At 40.4% G+C, this 21,325-nt stretch overlaps 1 protein-coding gene across 1 annotated transcript; it reads left to right on the top strand.

Annotated features, from left to right (window-relative positions):
- Nucleotides 1-955: 955 nt before the first annotated feature.
- On the top strand, nt 956-14,738 carry ccdc149a (coiled-coil domain containing 149a). The gene is made up of 12 exons (XM_062444710.1): nt 956-1,064; nt 2,282-2,443; nt 2,644-2,682; nt 3,935-4,042; nt 4,133-4,249; nt 4,874-5,046; nt 5,981-6,053; nt 6,216-6,300; nt 6,940-7,084; nt 7,305-7,381; nt 11,906-11,998; nt 13,584-14,738. The coding sequence occupies exons 1-12, from the start codon at nt 1,014-1,016 to the stop codon at nt 14,126-14,128; spliced, it is 1,668 nt and encodes a 555-aa protein (XP_062300694.1). The 5' UTR covers nt 956-1,013; the 3' UTR covers nt 14,129-14,738.
- The last annotated feature ends 6,587 nt before the right edge of the window (nt 14,739-21,325 follow it).

Below are 21,325 nucleotides of genomic sequence, written 5' to 3'. Positions count from 1 at the left end.
CAGATTTAGCAGAGCCTGACACCCCGCAGGTTGACCCTGATGATGACGTCGGTGATCTCATCCAACACAGTCTGCACATTCTTGGTTTCTATGGCACAAATGAAGTGGCTGTACATCAGCCTAGTGCCCTTTTGTTCAATAATGTCTTCAAACTGGCACCGGATATAATCTGCTGTCTCTTCATATGAGTGCCCGCCAGAGTACTCTGGGAAGCAGAGAGTGAGTCTACTCTTTCCGATCTTCTCCTCAAATAGGTCCTTCTTGTTGGGGAGGAGGATGATGGGTTTTTTTGGGAAGAACCACATGTTCTCGCGCAACCGGCTCATCCCGTCCGAGACGTGGTCGTAGTCACTAAGCGATATGAAGAAAATGATCAATGTGTGTTTTTAATGGGAAAGGGATAAGTTCAGAGGACACTCCTTACAATTTTGATAATGCATTTTCTCTCTTTAAAATCGAGTTTGTCTATATAAAGTAAAAGCATTTGTGGTACACATCACAGGCAACATGTGTTTCATCATGTCCATCATTAGCCTACTTGTGGAATTTCCTTGATAACTACTAAATTAGTACTTTTTATACTTCACATTGAATTTATCAGTGAGTTAATTGTACTCGAGAAGATTTTGTCTTGCATCCATCAAATGTAAAATACACTTCTTTTCCTTTAAACAAGACCTGTGGAGTGAATTTGTGCTTATAAATCAGTTATCCAATACCTGCTGATGAGATCCAGACAGCTTAATGGGTAATTTAGAAAGCTAGAAATCATATTTAACTGAAAATCTATCTCAGGTTAGTGCTAAATTGGAGCAGCCTGATGGATTTGAGGATGTGACTCTCGCGAGATATGCGCACTAACCACAGCCGCACTCGCGAGACTTCGCCCCTCCGTCTCATCAGAGCCCAGAAAGTGACGTTGCAGGATAAACAAACGGAGGTGAGGTGGCTCGAGACGGAGTCAGACAGGAGAGGCAGTCTGTATCCTGACATTTTATGAAATATTTGGGATAATGCAGTCTGCCAAGAGGAGTGAAAGCGACTGGCAGGGGCTCGTCAGCGAGGTAAGTGGGCGGCGAAGACCGTGTTGTGCTGCTGCCGAGGCGGACTGCTTTAAAGACGCTCCCCGCTCCATATGGAACAGCTACTGCTCTAATACACCGTGGAGCTGTTTAATGTCTCATAGAAAACTCACTTCTCCGTCTGCTCGCTTGAATGATTCCTCATTGATGGGGGTAAGCTAGCCTGCTACTCTGTTAGGCCGATAGCATCTGGTGCAATAACTGCCCACCTCTTAAACAGGCAGGTAACCCACCTCTGCATTTAATTCATTTCAGCCCACTGAGAATCGACTTATATATAAAATGATGAGATATGAGCCTCTAATTTCATTTAAATACCTCCAAACCGCTTAAATATGTAAAAACTAAACAGTGACAACCACTTTATTAAATATCTTCAATTAGTGGCGTATTAATGCAGGGTGACACACAGAGATGAGAATAAAGTAAGACAGACTAACCCACACAACCAATATTAATATATATTATTTATATTAAAGTTAAATGTTAATGTGGCTGTGGTTGAGAAGGAACTTCCACTTTGTGAATACAGGACATGACTGGTTTAAAATGTGATATCTCATGGTTATACAGCTGTTCTCTCAAACATAGAAAATGAATTGGCAACTACAACACTTTGATAATTAATCATTTGGGTCACTTTTTTTTAAGTACAATTGGTCAAAGTTCAGTGATCAGAAAAACTGTATGGATATTTTCCACTATTTTCTTACACTGTCAGGTTAATCGATAAGGAAAATAATAATTTGTCGCAGGCTTTCATAAGATAAAATCATAGTTGAGATGCAAACCATACTAGAATTTTTACACACACACTGCCACTGTACATCCAGGTCCATGATAGCAGCTACTATTTAATTTGGTTTGGAGCTGGTCTGACACTTATCAAGGTTTACACTGTGTCCTTTTACTGCGTCTTATCTTTATTTAAACACTCAGCTCCGTTTGTTTTTCCACGTGTACGGAACTGGTCTGTGTTGGTATCATTTGTATAGTCAGGTATTGTGAACCAGCTCCATTAAAGGATAAGAATTTGAAGGAACTATGAAGCTGCAAAGAAGAAATTGGATAATGTATTTTTTTTCAAGTCTTTCATATATGGCCCTGGAATCAACACACATAGACTACATGTATCTGCCTACAGTAAGGTGTGTGATAATATCCTTTAACCTCAACCTTGTGTGCTCTGTTCATTTCAGTTCCTGGTGTGTAAGCGGAAGCTGGAGAGTAAGAAAGAAGCCCTGCTCATCCTGTCCAAGGAGCTGGATACATGTCAGCAGGAAAGAGACCAGTACAAGCTGATGGCCAACCAGCTGAGGGAGCGCCACCAAGGACTCAAGAAGAAGTACAGGGAACTCATTGTGAGTGGTTCGAACTTTCAGTCTTTGTGTGTGTGTGTGTGTGTATCTAACCAGTATTGTTTACTGTAAAGATTTTAGCAAAGAAGCATAGGAGCATGGAGTCAAATGGGAGTTTTAAGCACTATGCATAATGTAATATTTGCTTATTGTATTTGATAAAAAGAATATATTGACAATATTTTTTTTTTTCTTCACGTTAGGATGGTGACCCTTCTTTACCACCTGAAAAACGCAATCAGGTAAGTTGTAAGTGGCTGTATTTGAACACTTTATGACATTTCACTAATAAGAATATACTTCTGTTTGCCTTCATTATGTTACAGTGTAAATTATACAGTGGTTCAATCAAACCGTTCACATGATGTATTTCAGAAGACATACAGAAAAAAATACTGATCAAATTCTTACTCAGTGAGACTGAACAACTTTTTCATGAGGTCTATTTGCAGTTTGCAGACTTCTTATACAATATGCTCTCACACAAATGTTCAAGACATGAACATTTACCTGAAAATTCTGGTTAGGAATACATTTAAAGTGACCAACTCTGCTAGGAGTGCAAAAATACCTTTCTCAACCTCTTTGAAAAACTACAAAATAGGATTCTGCCTGTTTATTTGTGTGTGTGTGTGTCAAGAGGACTACTCTGTGGTGTTTTCAAGGACACTGTGACAGCCCTGATTTAAGAGTTGACTGCTGTATAGCACAACGAAAATGAGCCGTGTGATTTTTGAAAAGGTACATTTTGAGGGCAAACGATACAAACGTTTTGAAAAGGATAATGCTGACAAGAGCCACATTGCTTTTTATAGAGAAATTGGGATTCTGATTGTAGAAAAAGAGTCACTGACCAATTACAGGCTGCAGTAAAATAAAATAAAAAATGAGCTATGGTTTAGACTGGGAATGGATAGAGAGTATTTTAAAGTCCTGATTGTGATTGTACACAGTTTCATTTCTAAAAGTTGATACCTGTTGATTTATGTTGAAAACACTATATTATGTACCAGTCTTGTTAGGAATGTACATGTGCAGTGTATTTAATTTACAGTCATTTTTATTCCATCAATACTTAAAATTCAGTTTTCAGATTTTTCTGATACTAATAAAGAAATAATAAGACTGTTCTAACTGTTTTATAGGTGAGAAATCAGCCATAGCCAAGATATAGTTAAGTATATATGTGTTTAACCTGATTCTTCATCTCTGTCCTTGTCTATTTAGTATTGTGTGACTGACAGGAAACTGTTTGGCAGTTGCTCCTGTTTGTTTATGTTTTTACTATATTTTACTTATTTATGCTGAAAATGAAAGAAGTGGTAATCTAGTTGAATGGGGGTTATAGTTGGATCTCCACCCACATTTTAAGGAGTCAAATGGGCTGCTATTAAATATTTGCGTTTTTTTATTTTTACTATGTTGCTCTTCAATATGCTTCTCCTTCTCTGTCCGATCATGTTTCACTCTTCTTTCCCGATCTCTTCTTCTCAGGTGAACCTGGCTCAGCTGTTGAGAGACTCGAGGGAACGGGTGAAAAAGCTCACAGAGGAGGTGAAGGAGCTGACTCAGAGGTTGACGGAGGCTCAGGGGGATAACAAGGTGAGGTTACGCAACATATATGCCGTTTAAGATGTGACTTCATCAGTTCAGTGTATGTGTATCTAATGTGTTTTTTTCCCTCCTTGGCAGCTCCTGAGGATGACCATTACCCGACAGAGGCTGGGGGATGAGGAGGTCGGGGTTCGCCACTTCCCTGCCCATGAACGTGAGGGTCTGGTTCGCCAGCTGGAGAGAGCAGGGCTACAGGTTGACAGTCTCCCTTTTTTCCCCATCTTGAAACAACTAAGCACTGTATTCCCATTATCCCTGAATTAGATGATACTCAGATCTATATATTGCATTTCCAATACAGTTACAATGATGCTAGATAGAGTCAGTTTCAGGAATCCAAAAGATTGAAAGTTACTGGGATTTATTGACTAGTTGGTTTAATTTCTCAATCTGTGTGGATTGATACATTCAATTAAACGGGAATGTATCTCTTTTGTGAGTCAGACTAGTCAAAGGCCCTTCTAAACGTGTGGATTGCCCTTTGATTCAAGGCTTCTTTCTAATTTTTCCTCTATGCACTTTGCACACTTCAACATTGATATATAAAGAAATCCATCATAGAATTCTTTATTAAAAGTAGCCTTCAGAGTCTGTAATTAACCTCTATCTGCTCTAGTGGAGCCACTCAGTTGAAAGCAGTAGATGGTTGTTTTCGCAGAAGGGAGCTCCTAAAAAGTTGCTGAATGCAGAAAACAGCGCTCTCATGCACTCTCAGCAGACTCCACCTGAGTAAACAAAGCTTTAAAATATGTTTGTCACTTCAACCTTTTTAAGTTGCTTCTCTTACAAAACAGTTTTTGCCTGGTTGCCCTTTTCCAGATGGAAGAGATGGAGCACAACATGAAGGCTCTGACGGACGAGCTGCATGACGTGAAGGCGGAGCGCACCGTGTTCAGGGAGAAAGCAGACCGACTCAACGTGGAGCTCAACCATATCCTGGGCAACCGCGAGGCACGCATCATTGATGTGGACGCCCTCTGTATGGAGAACAAGTGAGTGAGAAATATCATCACTGCTCGCATTGTTTCAAGCCTAAAACATTTCAAAAAAAATTTAAAATCTATCTCTATTTTTTGTGTGGTTTTTTTACAAGTTCCAACTTCCAAACAGCCTTTACTGGATGTAAAATCATCTTTGTATTATCAAGGAGATAAATGGAAAACAAGAGTAGAAAAGTAAAATATTAAAAAGCACTTTGCAATTCTTTATTGCTGTTGGATTCTTACATCCTGATTTTTGTTTCACACTTCTGTATTTATATGTTTCTGTATGCTCCTCTAACACTTCAACATGCGGTGACTTAATGTTCCAATTTAGACTAATATGAGCCTTCAGGCCACACATAGTCTTCATTCCCATTATGTCACTGAGCTGTGATTAACACAACAATGTATCTTTATCATTTGTGGCAGTTTCAGACTCTAGATTTAAAATCCTTGCATATTTTTATTACACGGGAATATTATGGCTAAACAGAAATGTTTTGAAGTGTTCATTTGCCACAATCTAATTTAAAATGTGTGACAGAGCCTTTACAGTACCTATGTTCCTTATATACATGTACTTTTTGTTGATATTAGATAAGAGAGGTGGTGAGTTTTTGAGACTTACTAAAATTAAAAAAACTAGAGACCCTGCCAGTGTTTTACTGATGTCATATTTTTAGCTAATAACAATAATCAGTATTTTTCTGCTTCAAAAGGTGTTTTGACTAATTAATTAAAATAGGCTTGGTGTACAGGAGACATGTTGCACATATCTGAACTTATTTCAATTGTTCCCCCATGTTTCATATTCAGAATATTCACGATGAGCTTCAACTTAAAATGTTAGTATCTTTTTTGTGTTTATTTCCCCTGCACCTTATCAGTCGTTTTAATATGCGCTTTGACTCCTCTGATTATGATTCAATGCCTGTTACTGCAGATACTTGCACCAGCGCTTCAGCCAGCTACAAGAGGAGGTGAACCTGCTGAAATCAAACATCATGAAGTACAAGGTACAGATGAAACACCTCTGTTGAAATGGAAAATGCAAAGCTGATATGGAGGCTGAATGAATCATGACCAAACATGTGATTTCACTAAAAGAGGTTACTTATATTTCAACCTTTCATCAGGCATGGAAAGGTAACTTTATTCTCATTTTTCCCTCCTTGCAGACAGCTCTTGAGAGGAGGAAAAACTCTAGCATATACGGGAAATCAAACAGCAGTCCTCTCACCGGAGTCCTCTCAGCCAAACAAGGTGAAAACACAAACTGTTCAGCTCACTTTGAAATCTCTGTAAATTCTGTAAACATAAATATTAGCCATATCAGCCAATGGGGGAAAACTGTAGAATGTCAATAAAATACTTTCCATCACTTTTGTTTTACAGCATCTAAATTAGACCCTTGTTTCTAGCCGTGTCTCATTGCATTATTTAATAACTCCTACTTTGCCCGATCCTTCAAGTCACCGCCCAGACACCAGCTGGGTTACTAATTGTATTCTGAGTGGTGGAAAGCATCACTGGCAGGGAAATGAGCCTGCCATGATGACTGACAGTTGCTGGCAGAAGCAGCACAGTAGGCTGCAGAGTTAAAGTTAGGGGGATGTCACCTAGCAGACAGCTGTTTCCAACTCTCCATCTCCGTCTTGCTCTTGTCATGCTGTTTTCTCCTCCTTTGTTATATCACCCTGTTATCTTTTTTTTTAAATTTTTTAAAAAGTTTTCTGCAAGTTTGCTTGGTAATCTTTAGCTTCGTACCCCACTATCCTCAATAAGTGAGGTCATTTTTTCATCTGGCTTTGAATAAAAACTGCTCTCTGTTGATATATCTTCTTTATCTATTTTAACCCCCGATTTTCTTCTCTGCACTCTCCTCTCCTTCTCCTTCTGTAGTCCAGGAGATGTTGCTGGAAGAGCAGGGCTGCAGCCTGCCGGCCACGCCTCAGTCCATCTCCGACCTCAAGTCCCTGGCCACGGCTCTGCTGGAGACCATCCACGAGAAGAACCTGGTCATCCAGCACCAGAGGCACACCAACAGGTAATGAAAGGGCACATCGTAAGGCTGACGGCATAAAACGCTTTTTCATTGGGATCGTACATTACGACACACTTGTAATGTTTGCCTACCTGTCCTAAGAATCCTCCTCCACCTCCAAAGCAAACACTATAACACACAAATACAAACATACACATACACACACACACACAGGCACTGATCATTCTGAAAAAACTTGACCCATCGTATATTCGGTCTGCAGGATCCTTGGAAACAGAGTCGCAGATTTGGAAAGGAAGCTTAAGACCTTGGAGGTGTCAGGACTATGGAGTCTTCCAGGTGGGTCTTGAGACCAGATGTAAGTGTTATGACTGGAAACAAAACTTCAAATTGTAACACATTACAGTTATTGCACAATTACAGCAAAATTAACAGTAATTTGACAGTTTTTCAATGTTTAAAAATATGATAACAAACAACAAGTGATTAATTGTAACACAATATCTTTCCTCTCATTAAATAGTATATCCATGGCACAGTCATTTGTCATGGATACAAATTATTTTGGTTTGTCTATAAAATTATCAAGTCTATCTTTTGACAAATATATCCATTTTTAAATGTTTTAGTGTATAGAATTTAAAAATGTATTAAAAATAATTCACTATTCTCATCCTCTGTATGTATGCACTCTCACAAAGTCTGTGCATCTGTATTTCTACATAGTGTTTGACCTAACTGGTACTTAACATAACTGTAAAAGGCCACTGCAAAGAACATGTAGCCATACCACACAGTTAGCAAACATGGCAGAGTGGGCGTGTTTGTGTGTCTGTGCGTACAGTAAACGCAGAAAAAAGAGAAAAAAAAACTCACCTTTGATAAACTGTGCCAATGATATGGACCTTAGTCATTAATAATTTGATGGAGAAACATATAAACATATAAGAAAATGTTTTCCCTAATATTCTGCTTTTCATACATTTCTTTCCTATCTCTTATTTTATCATTGATGTCTTTATGTGTAAAAATGCTCAGGAATATTTTGTTTAATTCTTCTAGATAACCAAATGTTTGATATTTATTTCATTAGTACATTTTATGCTCATAACAGTGTCTTTCTCTCCTCTCTGGCTGCGTCTCAGGCTTGACCTACCGCGTATCTGTGGGAATTGGGAGTATGTATTCCTTCTGCCCCACTTAGCCCCTCCATGCCCTCCACTATGTCATGCCAGGACAAATCTGGGTAGACGCCCAGAAAGTGTGTTACCTCATGCCCACCGTACAATGTTTTGACTACATTGACCACCCCGTTCATGTTTCTGTACATGATACCATTGACTGAACAGGCTGCCTGAATATCACACACTGATCCTTTTGGTCCAGTGGGTCCGTTTTGAATTTGACACTCAACTTCGGTCGGGGTGCGGCATGTTTTTAAGGGCAGGAGTAGACCTTTTTAAGGCAGCACACTGCTGTTTTTGGGATCATTTCAAAATGTGTTCGGATTCTCACAAGAATTTGAACCATAAATCATGTAAAAACAAGACTGAAGGCTGTCATATTATAAAAGGATAAATAGCGACATTTGTAGAGAAAAAATACTTTTGATGAGGTAGCATGAGTGTTATTTTTCTGGGAATCGAAGCCCGACTGAAAATAAATGATACAATATTTTCTCAAAACACTCAATAAACAGTGTATTTAAAAAAGAGAATCTTGTCTTGCTATTATGTAAGGCAGTAGAGAAGTGCTTCTCAAATGTAAGTTTCAAATTTGCAATTAGTCATATTAATAGATCAGTGAAACAGATTTTAATAGAAAATATGCCCTTGAGACCAAGAGAGTATTCAAAAAATACAATTAGATATACAAGCAAAATATAGCATTTGTATTTTCAGAGAACAGATCAGAGAAACAAAAATAAGACCATTAAGCAATCTATGAAACATAATCTGCATCTAAAATAGTATCACAAACTATATTAACAGCTTGAAAATAATTTACAAATGCAACAAATGCGACAAGACTGTCCTCTCGCACCAGAAAAATAGTTCCCCCTTTTACCCACTGGAGGGAGATGTTGTGCCGTGCATGAGCCGGCCCTGCTAGGTGGAGGGGCTGCGGCTGGATGGAGGTGCCCTGTCATGAGACCGTCATTCTCACCGCCATAAAACTGACAAGCATCCATTACTGAAAATGATTGCCCACATTACAAACACATTTAGGGGAATGTGCCGTTATTAGGGAATTTGTAGGCGAGGGCCCAGAGTGCCTGATGACCACGCTGTCCACCACAGTTAGGGAGACAGAGATATAGAGAGAGATGTGAGTGTCCGTGGCCTTGATGTGATATGAAGTTGTGCTGATGGATATTAAAGGCAAACAAGGATAGGATGGAGAGCCTTGGCTTCCTAGGCTCGAAGAACACTCGAGGTGACTATGTTGTCTGCGGACCAGAGTAGAGACGAAAACAATAACAATGACATCGATGCAGTGACTCAGATAAAGTTGTGATTGATAGAGCACCCCCCCTTCACCCCTTAACCTCAGTCTTCTACCACCACCCCCGTCGGAATGGTTGCAAGCTGAAATGTAACGCGGCAAGTAAAAGCCTGTCAGTGCGCATTAGCTGTTGAAAAGACAAGAAGTGAATACAGAATGCACCCGTGCAGGGTTGTTCTAGTCCAGTGACAGACTTCTTCTAGTTAAGATGAAGGCATTTGTCACCCGAGAAATGTGGATTTGACCGCGTGACTCTTTTACAGACGTGAACCCCTCTATTTTATTTGTGATATAGAGTTGGTATGAAGAGCGTGTTATCCCCTGTATATGCATATACAGTACTTCCTACGTATGTGATAGTTGAGGAGATGGTTAGAGGGCTGGACAGGCAGCTGCCAAGATAGTTTAAAACAAGTTGTCTGCACTTCCTGCCCCCTCATGAGTGCTGCCTGGCTGCTGGAGACACACTGCTGTGCTCAGTCTGAACCTTGCTCTGCATACCCAATAACCAACGCTGCCTTATTATTTGCTTTAAAAGGCACTCTGCAGAATTCCTCTAAGGCCCCTCTCAAAAACTAGAAGACTGTGCTCGGATGCAGCGGCACAGTCTTAAAGATACAGGCGGGCTATCCGAGCCTAATGAAGGAGCTTTATTGAGAACTGCTGACTCTGCTGCTCCGACTGCATTAAGTATGATTTAAGTAATCAGGTATTTTGATCACAAAATAACACATTTGTGAGCCAAGTGAGGGTTTAGATTGGGTGATATAGCAATAAATGTATATATCTGGTTGTGATAGAATTGTCAACTGTTGCTATCAATAAAAGACATTTTTCTATGTAAATATATGAATATATCCAATTGTATTCAGTCATTGGGAACAATTTTGCAAGTCAGTGAGCACAACTGCTTTCTGGCATTATTTGATTTACAAGGGTTTTTTTTTTCATTTAGACATACATTTTTCAGGATAAGCCAAAACAAAACATTCCCTTCTAGTCATTTTATCTGTTAACACATTGAATTTCTAGAAAGTATATTATATCATGATTTATATCAATAAATACAATATAAATGTACATAAGCCATGAAGGAACATTGTATCCATAACACTCACCCCAGTTTCTCAGACCTGGGCACTAACACTTTTTAAAGATTACTTAGCAAAATGACATCATTTAAAACATACTTCATAAGCAGTTTGAAACAATAATTTTATAATTCAAAGATAACTTTTTGAAAAACAAGATTAAGAGTCTGCAGTCATGTTAGCGGCTCTGTGAGGCAGTGCGTACAGCTAATGTCAGCATGCTGATGTTTAGCAGGTTTAGCAACGCTTTGTAAACCATCTTAGTTAGCATGCAAACAAGTTCTAATTAGCACTAAACACAAAGTACAGCTGCGGCTGATTGCTTTGGCATTAAATTTGCAGGTATGTAGATGTAAACCCAAGAATTGGATAGTTGAAATTTTGTTGAAATGATGGCGCTTGATGAAAAGTTAATGGATCACCAAAGTTGTCGCAGTTCTTTCTACAAAATATCACAACAATCCATCCTAAGTGTCATAAGTGATATTTCAGTCTGGATGAAAGTGATGGACCTACCGATCAACAGACCGACAGCGCTATCCATAAAAAATGATAAATAAAAACTACAAGGTCCATGTCTCTTTCTAAAAGAAATCAAGAAACTTTTTTTTTTAGCCAACCACAACTTTGTTGCTTCTCTTGACAACCTTCAGGATCCCAAAGTCCCGACACCACCCTCTCACTCACACTGTCCTCATGTCAGTGTAAACACTGAACATCCATAACAATATGGGCTGCATTCATAACAATATGGTCTCCGTTCACCATTCATGATTCCCACGCATCGTGTCACCCAGTCATCCATTTTCTCATTCTTCTATTTGTTTTTGTGCCTCACACATGAATGGTCAGAGAAACAGGCTATTCACAGAGTTTCTGTATAGTCAAAGGCTGATGTGCACTCTTACAGGCTTACGTGTGTGTCTGTGTGCATTCAGGTTTGTGTGTGTATTTGTGATGTTTATAGTGCACAGTCTCCTATCAGTAGCATATGGTGTCAGCCTAAGAGGCGTGCAGCCATCACTAATGAAGACAGATGACAGGGGATTGAAACCACTTCCTGTGAGCAATGCATATGCTTGTATGTTTGTATGCTGTGTTTAAGTACATATCTGGACCATACATGTGCTTGGATGAGCTCCATCCATTCATAACATACGCCAAACTTTAAAACCATCCTCATGCTACTGTCTTTGTCTTTTAGTGTTTATTTACACATGAAACTAACGAGGAGCTTTTTTTTTTGTGTGTGGTTGGGGATTTTCAGGGACACGGGACAGTATCGCGCTGAATGAAAACCTTCAACCAGAGCTTCATCCCACACGTGCCACATCTCAGCCCAGAATGCAGCCACCCAAAGGTGAGTGTGTAATTGTGTGCAACGGCCTACTCCGCTCATTGATAAGAGGACCCACAGCTAACGGCATAAACACCGCAATTAGCCGCCATGTGCTAAACAATCCTTGCCATCATCCATGTTTAACCCGGGTCCTTTCCCTTCCCGCCTCCACACCTCTGCGTTTCTCATTGGTGCAAGCTGCCCAAATGCCATGGCATTTTGGAAATGTGAAGCAAATTCTCGGCCGCTGACATTCAGAAACTTCTGCCGTGTTCTCTTTGAAAGGAGATGGGAGGCGGGAGGAAGGAGGAGGGCATAAATATGGATGCCAGCACAAGTAATGTTGCTTTCTTCCTGCGTGTTTTTGTGTGCACGTGTGTTTCTGTGGGGGGGGGGGGGGGGGGGAATGTGTCTGGGAGTCTATGCGCAGTCTTTAACCTTTTTGCCTGCACATCCACAAATATGGGTCAGTAATCCCCAAAGTGAGAGCATATTTTGACGAAGAGGCAGAACTAAGCTGTTGCTATTGCCGAGATGCGGGGCGTCACACTTGTCTTGCGTCCCTTTGTCTGGGGCACTGCTGCTGCTATATTTAGCCTGTTGCCATGGAAGCACTTCAGTCACATAAGTAATTGAAATAACTTTCTACATTGACTCAGTGCTCTAACTCCAAAAGAGGAAACTTTTTCTTATCTTTTCTTCTGAAAGTGTTTTTCTTTTTTCTTTTTTAATTTTCTCACATAAAAAGAGAACCTGAATGATAAAAAGCTAGACCGGTATGACATTATAAGCCCTGGTCTATCAGCATGCATAGTTTATATTAGCTGTTCATCTGGTTTTCTTCATAGTGTGTCACATGTATAAACAAGGTTTGAATGTAGCCCCAACCTTTGTCTACTTAGCTCCTTGTCACAGTATTTTTTTCTACTACTTTGACAATAATATCTCAGTCTATTATGCCATTAACAGAAAAAGAGCAAACAAAAATATTATAATACAAGCTGGCTTTGAAATGCCACTCAACCAGAGTTCACTATTATTAGTATAAGTATTAATAACAGCGGCCTGAGAGCTGAAGTGACAAGTCTATTCACAGAAAATTAATTGTAATAATTTGGATAATTGATCATTTGTTTTAAGTCAGTTATCAAGCAAAATGCCAAATATTTTCTGGTTTAAGCTTCTCAAATATGACAATTTTCTGTTGTTTTCTATCATTGTGAATTGGTGACATTTGTGCTTTTTTAATGTTGTTTGAAGAAAACAAGCAAGTTGAAATGCTCTGGGACACTGAGACAAACTTTTTAGTCACTATTTCCAGATTTTATAAGCTAAAACATTAATTTAGCAATCAAAAAAATAACAGTAGATTCATTGATGATAAAAACAATCATTACTTGCGGTCCCAAATGGGTGTTGTAGTAGTTGCAGTTGTCGGTAATGTGCTTTGCTTTGGTCATCACTTGTGCTGATGTTGCCATCCAGCACACATCAGCACCTTTACTTTGACAGAATGTGGCAAAAGTACTTTGTTTTCTGATGCACTGATGACTGCAGATCAAGTGAGCAATTAAAATGACCAGTCGTCTCATCTTCCTTCTCCCAGCTGTGTCAGACGACAGAAGTTCACATGAATCATCGTGGGAATGCCGCACTGCTGGCAGCGACCTTGGCACAGATGGCGTCAGCATGGAAAATACACCTGCGCTGCTCAGCGGCCTGGAGCCTCTCGGCGGGGTGGAGACGAATGGGATTGACAGGAGAGAGGGAGAAATAGTGACCCTGACGGAAGATCGAGCCGCCCTAGAACTAGAGGAGGGGCGGAGTCCGGTGGAAGAGGCGGGCCATGAAGTAGAAGGAGTCGAGGATGAAGAACTGGGTTCCACAGTGGAGGAAGGAGAAGAGGCAGAGCTGGCGTTGGATGTCCCTCCCAGTGAATCAGACCTTTCATGGCTTTCAATTAGGCAAGCATCTGTTAATCATTCAGAAGTGGGTCATTTGCCCTGCAAGCCCCAGGACGATGGGTCCTGTAATGTACCTGAACATGTAGAAGCCTCAGAATCAATTCCAGAAAGCCGGGCCACAGACATTTCGAGCACGGAGGATTGGGACGTTCATTGTCAGTCTGTGCAGAGTGACAACCTGGCATGACACTGAAAGACCCTTAGAAGATTATTAAAATCCTCGTCTTTTGTCATTTATTTTGATGATTGCATTTATCATCCATGGTTCTCCACAACGTATCCACTGCTCACTAGCCCCCTTTTTCCAATGAGGAGTTGTGTTTCAGTCAATAAAGCTGAGAGAAAACACTTTCTCAGCTAGCGTTGACAGAGCCGGAGGTGCACTTTCTATCTAGACGGGCTTGTTGCTGCGCAGGAACAGACAATCTCAAAATCAATGGAGTTGCATACTTCGTGCCCTACAGGAAAAATTTAGCTTGGAAAATAACAAATATGGCAGCTCCGACTCCTGTGCCCTATTTTCCCTCCTTGCTTTCCCCCTGCGATAAGATAATCCCAATTGTTTGCTTTCTTCTGCCTCCTAAGGGATGCCAATAAGCTGAATGCTGCGTTTTGTTTTACCCTCACAGGGGGGGTCCAAATTAGCTCGCCAAAAGTTGTGATGAATGTGTTGTACTTAAGTGTAAATGAATATTTGAGATTCTATTGATGTCTGTTCATCTGTATAGGTGACTTGCAATCGTTAAGTTATTTTTTATTTTTCCTTATGTTGAAGTTCATATCTGGATGAGACTACATGTGCCTTAATGTGGAAATATTTACTGATATTTATAAATATAAATGCATAAACCTGCAGTATTGTCAGTTGTTATTTTTTCTTACCAGTAAAGGTAATCCTGGTGGTGGTAAGTATTCAGAAGGTGTGATTGATATTTTGTATGAACTTCCTACTAAAGCTACAAAACCACAGACATGAATTCAATCTGATCAAACCTGTGACATAGAGCCTGACTTTGTGAACTTGGTGTAATGTTTGTTTGAGCTTTAACACGCTAAGTGAGGTTTGTTTGATAGTCAAGTTCTGAACCAGAAAATGATCCCATTTCCGCAGCAAATCGCTCTGCCTAATTTCTAAGTTCACAAGGTTGGTCTCTCATTAATTCTAAATGCAGCAGCCTCGGTCTTTTGATTGTTTTACAGATTAGAGCCGCTTTACTTGATTCTCTTCTTTCCAGCCTGTGGAATTAATTGTTTCTGCATCACAAATCTACATAAAGTTGTTAGTTTTTAATTGAATTTACATATCAAGTTTTGGAGAAATAAATAGTTTGGCTGTACAGTAGACATAAATACACTACCACACACACACACATACACACACACACACACACAGAATAAGCATGTCAATATTGTTATATAACATTAAAGAAAAAAAAGTTGTAGACACCAAAAGTTTTCCATCGCTGTAAATCGATGCACGGACACACCCGGTTTGTCTTGCAGCCAAAGTCCAGAGCCCACTGTGTACTGAGAATCAGTGATGAGGCCTTCTCTTCCTGCGTGCAGGTGACAGCTGGCCTCTCCAGGCAAACACAGCGTCAAAGCCAGAATCCATGAACTGCTTATTCTGCAGAAGGCCACTTGCTATTTTTAATCCCTGACACAAAATAGAGGCGAGGAGAGAAAGAATCTGAGCTAGGGGGCCGTGGTGTGCACCCAGTGTCGGCCCTGTGCCAGGCAGCTGATTTGGCACACTGCAACAAGCCCTTTTTTTCCCCAAGGAGTTTGTTAAGTTTATAAACCAGATGGAATCTGAACTAATGAAATTGCAAGATGAAACCAGCCTACCACTGGATTCCTTATAAAGATGCAATAAGATAAGAAAGAACTTCATTAATCCTGGAGGAAATTCTTGTGCCATCAACATGCTCCATACAACAGAAACACAGTGTAGAGAAAGACATTCTTAGTCAAATCTAAATGTTATGTACATTAAATAAAAACATAAAGAAAAAAAAGAATCAAATATTTACACAGTGCAGCTATAGACAGAGATGTGACAGTGCAAAATAAAACAACGTAGTCGTCAGTGACGGGTTGAAAGAGAAAATGAATGATAGAATGCCACAGTACTGATATCAGAAGCAGAACAGATGGGTTGAAGGTTGCTGAGAAGTTTCTGCACCATCCTCCTCTCAGGATTCACCGGAGTCTCTAGTTCAACTCCCAGAACAGAACCAGCTTTCTTAATGAGCTTGTTAAGTCTGTTGGCATCAGCTGTCTTCACCCTGCTGCCCTAGCACACTGCTGCATGGAAGACGACGCTCACCATCACAGAGTGGTAGAACACGCACAGCACGATGCTGCAGATGTTGAATGACCTGAGACTCCTTAGTAGAAAGAGTCCACTCTGGCCCTTTTTGAACACAGTATCTGTGTTCCTAGACCAATCCAGTAGTAACACGTACTTGTAATCTTGAACCACCTCAATGTCAATCCCCTGATGGTGACAGGAGTCGGGAGCGTCCGTGATGTTGAGTTCACACCACTCCACGAAGCTATCCACCACCCATATATACCTATGTTCCTCCTCCTGTGCTGAAATGGCCCACACTGATACAACCCACAATAGCCAAGTCATCCCAGAATTTCTGCAGATGACAGGACTTTGATCAGTACCTTTAAGTCATAGGTGTAGATGTGAAGAGGAAGGGAGATAAGACGGTGCCTAGCAGCGCACCGCTGCTGCTCACTAAGGTATCTTAGGTTCCGCAGCCAGATATACAGTTTTTGGCCCATGAGGTAGTTGGTTATCCAGGCCAAGAGTGGTGCATCCACCTGCATGTCAATTAGCTTATTCTCCAGTAATGATGGTCAATGGAGAAGTCTGGAAAAGTAACCCTCACAGTGTTTCCGAGTGTGTCCAGCTGGAATAGGCCCGATGCAGCAAGTATACGACTGCATACTACACACACACATGCAGGGCTGAGGGGGGGTAGGATGCCCAACTGTGGTTCCACCAGTATGTGCAGTATGTGACATGTGAGGTCAGAGCGACTGGCCCGTCGTCATTAAGGTAGAGAGGGTGTGCCGTCTTGCGGACTGAGACAAGGCAATGTGTTTTCCACAGACCGGGACCCTCTGCAATTCAGGTTGAAGATCCATTGGAGGACTCCACATAGCTGAGTGCCACCACCCCTGAGGACTCTGGGGCTGATGCCAAGGTTTTGACCAATTTCTGATGCTTCGCATGCCTTAAAGAAATAAGTGACCTTTGGATATTTATTACAAAAGAAAGAACACAGTAGATGCATTTTCTAATTGAAGAAAGCTGTGGTTATACAATTAGACATGTGACAGATTGAATTTGGCAATATTTTTTTCTGCCCTGCCCTTTTAAGATCCTCTTGAGACATGTTTAAGATGGACATAAAATACTTGACTATGAGTAGTAATAAGTGTCTAATGGGGTTTTTCCACAAAAAAAAAAAACACAATTATCTTGTTAAATTGCTTTAGACATCTAATGCTTCTCCCTCATTAAAAAGTCTAGAATATATGAATATACAAATATTTTTCATTTTGTCTAACTGCTGGACACAATATGTGTCCTACTTCACTGTAAAGTCATGTGAACTGGAGGTTTCAAGTTTCCACACAAGTTGAATACTTAGACCACGATTGGCTCTATTTGTGATGTCACAAATCCTGCATGTTGACCTTACATGCTTTCTCACTTTGTTGCTTAACTGCAAATCTTTCAACGTCCAGCCACATTTTTAAAAATTAGTTTGGTGAAATATGTCAGTGGGTTTTCATAAAGATCATAAATAACTAATAAAGTACACTCACAAAAATGCCCAAAATCATTGTTTGGTGCATATTTATATATTTCAGTCATGTTGGACAGCAGTTTTGGCACGCATAAGTGATTTAAAGCTGCAGCCTATTAGATTAGTCATTTACAGAACAGTAAGAAAAGAAAAACATCAGCTGCAAGTAATAAAGGGAACAAAGTTTTTAAGTGGATTACTTTATCGAGAATGACTTGAATTAACCTCATATAACCATACAAACAACTGCTGTAGACATACTGTGTGAGCTTTCACTTGCTAAAGATCCAGCAAAGACTTTGCCCTCCTGACCCATCAGGATTTCATTGGCTAGTATTTGGTCTTGTCACACAGCTGAGAGATTCAGTCTGCCTCCCAAGCCCCCCAGAGAGCAAAGGAGGATTGCTGTAGCCAGCCATCACCACTACAGATAAAATGAGGCTACGGAACCAGCAATGAGCCCATGCCAAAATCTAATCTTAGCCCTTTATTTTCTGACAGCGACATCCCCCACTAGAGGGCAAGTAAAAAAAAAAGAAAAAGGAAAAAAAGTGCATTGCAGTGATTAAATCACTCAGGTGGGTGTTTGGCTCTATATTTGTGCTTGAAAGAGAGATGAAGAGAGAACTCATTAGTATGTGTATGCATGTCTATCTTGTGATTTTTGTAGCTTTGTTCTTAGCTGCTACCCTTTCATGTTTTTGATGTTGAGGTGGGTTGTACCATATCATATATACCTCTAATCTTATCTCACTATCAACTTGCTTTGTTCTGATCCCCAGCCGTCATTCATCCCACCCTGGAGCCTGGATAGTGAGAGAGACCAGCCGGGTCACAGCAATGCCCATTGGCCTATAATAAGTGGGACCAGGGAGCCAGGGGGCTGCTGGAGGTAGGAGGGTTTGACACCACATCATCTCTAGGTCCTCCGAAGGTATGAGGGCTGGGGGTGGAAAGGGGCATTTGGAGCCAGCAGTTTACAGGCCAATCACTCAGCAGGGTTAATTACTATACCAACCGGTCGCCCCTTGCAGTGATGGTCAGTGCCCTTGTGATCCGCGCTTCATTCGCTCACCTTGCTTTTTTACGCTTACCTGAGTTTTATCATGTGGTGCCTCTGAGGCACTCGCCAAGCCCTGCAGCTTTGCTCCCCCGGTGCCGTGATTTGAAGAGTGTAACTTTCTGCTCTGTTGCTGACAAGGCTGTTATTATCTGCGATAATGGAGGAGAGAGAAAAAAAAAGCCAAAATATGTCAGTCATCTCTTTCCTGCTTGTTTCATGTGGAGTTAATAATTCAAATGTATCATAATTACGATATGCATAACTGCATATTTACGTACCCACGCTGAACCTATAAAGCCAAGTCAGTTGTATTTATATAGCGTCAAAACACAACAGAGGTTATCTCAGGGCACTTTTCCCATATAGTAGGTACTCTTTAATCTACAGAGACCCAACAGTCCCCCATGAGCAAGCACTTGGTGACAGTGGCAAGGTATAACTCCTCTTTACATGGGTGGCCATCTGCCTCGATGAGTTGGGTTTATAGAGAAAGAGTAATAACAATCACAACAATACTAATAATAGAAATATGCGTCTCATTTTTGCCATGTTACATAGGTGAAAAAGGTAGAAATGTGTTTTATGTGGGAGTTGAAGGACATATCATGATCAAAGATAACCCTCAGATTCCGTACGGTGGTGCTGGAGGCCAGGGTAATGCCATATACAGTAGCTTTATCATTAGATAATGTGTTGCTAAGGTGTTTAAGGCTAAGCACAATAATAGGTTTCGGTAACTGGTTTCATCTGGCTTTATGGGTTAATATAATTGGCTATCATCTGCATAACAATTACAATTTATGGAGTGTTTTCTAATAATGTTACCTAAAGCAAGCAAGGTGAATAGTATTGGTGTAGATACACAACCTTGTGGAACTCAGTGTCTTACTTTTGCATGCATGTAGGATTTATCATTAACATGTACAAACTGAAATCAATCTGATAAATAGGACTTCAGCCAGCCTAATGCAGTTCCTTTAATGCCAATTAAACGTTCCAGTCTCTGTATTAGGATGTGATGGTCAATAGTTTAAAATGCAGCACTAAGATCTAACAAGACGAGTACAGAGAGTCCTTTGTCTGATGCAGTTTGGAGGTCATTTGTAACTTTCACCAGTGCTGTGTGTGTGCTATGATGGGCTCTAAATCCTGACTAAGTCCTCAAATAAACCATTAATTGTAGAAATTCACACAACTGATTGGCTTTCTTAGGGTTCTTAGAGAAAAAGGGAAGGTTAGATATACCACTATAGTTGACTAAAACACTTGAATCAAGAGTAGGATTTTTAAAAAGATCAAACTTGCATGTCCTTGAATTCAAGCGATAATATTGCCCTCATATTAATATAGAAGTTGACTTGATCACAGAAATGACGATCTGTCCTGCTGGCACTGCCTATCATTCTCTGTCACCTGTGATCTACCTGTGTAGTTTCCCAATTTCCTGGAGGCAAAACTGAAAGTGACTGCGACAACAACAACAACAACAGCAACAGCAGCAACAGCAACATGGCTCCCAAGGCCCTGTTGGAAAGTAAGGTGTGCAAAGTCGCAGGCTGTTGGAGGAGCGAGAGTTTGTGGACAGCCGATAAGCAGAAAGGCCACGCCAGGGGTCAGCATATAGTCACGGCATACAGTCAGATCTCGATTAAGATAGGAGATGGTGGGCCAGTGTGATAAGAGCCGACAGACCTAGTGATGTGATATCAGTGATGGGGCTGCAGCTGAGATGCAGGGTTCGATCAAACTTAAACTTTTTTGCAGATCATGTATTTTTTTTATTAGAGCCTATTATAATTCATCATTCTAGTATGGGTTGTGTTTTACAGAAAGGCAAAGCATTTGTCTTCACTTTGTTTGGAAGAACATTTTCTTTAATCTCTTCCAGATAGGAATGCCTTCATTATGAAATGTTACATGGCTGTTGAGCGAAGTAGATATTAATGAAAACATGTTCAGAAAAGTAAGCTATTTTGTTATTTCATCATAAAGTCTTAGTATCAGCTCATTGCAGCTTAACATTTCTTCTCAAATAATGCAGCAGTGCTTGTTCTCTCCACTAACATAGACATTTGATATGAAGTTAACAAAACAGGTCAAGTGAGGGGAAAAAACATCCTTGGTTGCAGTTTATTTGCCAGCAGCTTCCCTGCAGGAGTCCACTGTATTTTTCCCATGAGCTGTTCACTCCATTAACACACCAGGCAGTGCTTTGGCCTGCACTCCCACTCCTTTGGCTCTCTCTCTTCTCCATTTCTAGAATGATGCTCTGTACTTGACCATCTGGGTAGATCTGCTTAAAAAGGACCTGTCAGTTCAACTGTTCCCAAGTTGAATGTGACTGACATAACAGTAAGCAGTGTAATAATACTGAAAATAGTATATTATTATGATGACTTTGCAAATACTTTAAATTGAACATGTGCTTAATTTGCTATATCAAAACCCAGATCAGTTCCCTGGATTGCAATTACAGAAAGAAGTGATT

This window comes from Scomber scombrus, chromosome 23 (genome assembly GCF_963691925.1).
Source record: "Scomber scombrus chromosome 23, fScoSco1.1, whole genome shotgun sequence".
Taxonomy (NCBI): Eukaryota; Metazoa; Chordata; class Actinopteri; order Scombriformes; family Scombridae; genus Scomber; species Scomber scombrus.
This window is presented reverse-complemented; position numbering and strand designations above follow the sequence as displayed.

Bases quoted from the DNA above. Each gene is read 5' to 3' on its own strand.
- ccdc149a (XM_062444710.1), top strand. From the start codon at position 1,014: ATGCAGTCTGCCAAGAGGAGTGAAAGCGACTGGCAGGGGCTCGTCAGC. The intron at 2,683-3,934 runs GTAAGTTGTAAG...TCTTCTTCTCAG, and splicing joins CACCTGAAAAACGCAATCAG to GTGAACCTGGCTCAGCTGTT. The intron at 11,999-13,583 runs GTGAGTGTGTAA...TCCTTCTCCCAG, and splicing joins CAGAATGCAGCCACCCAAAG to CTGTGTCAGACGACAGAAGT.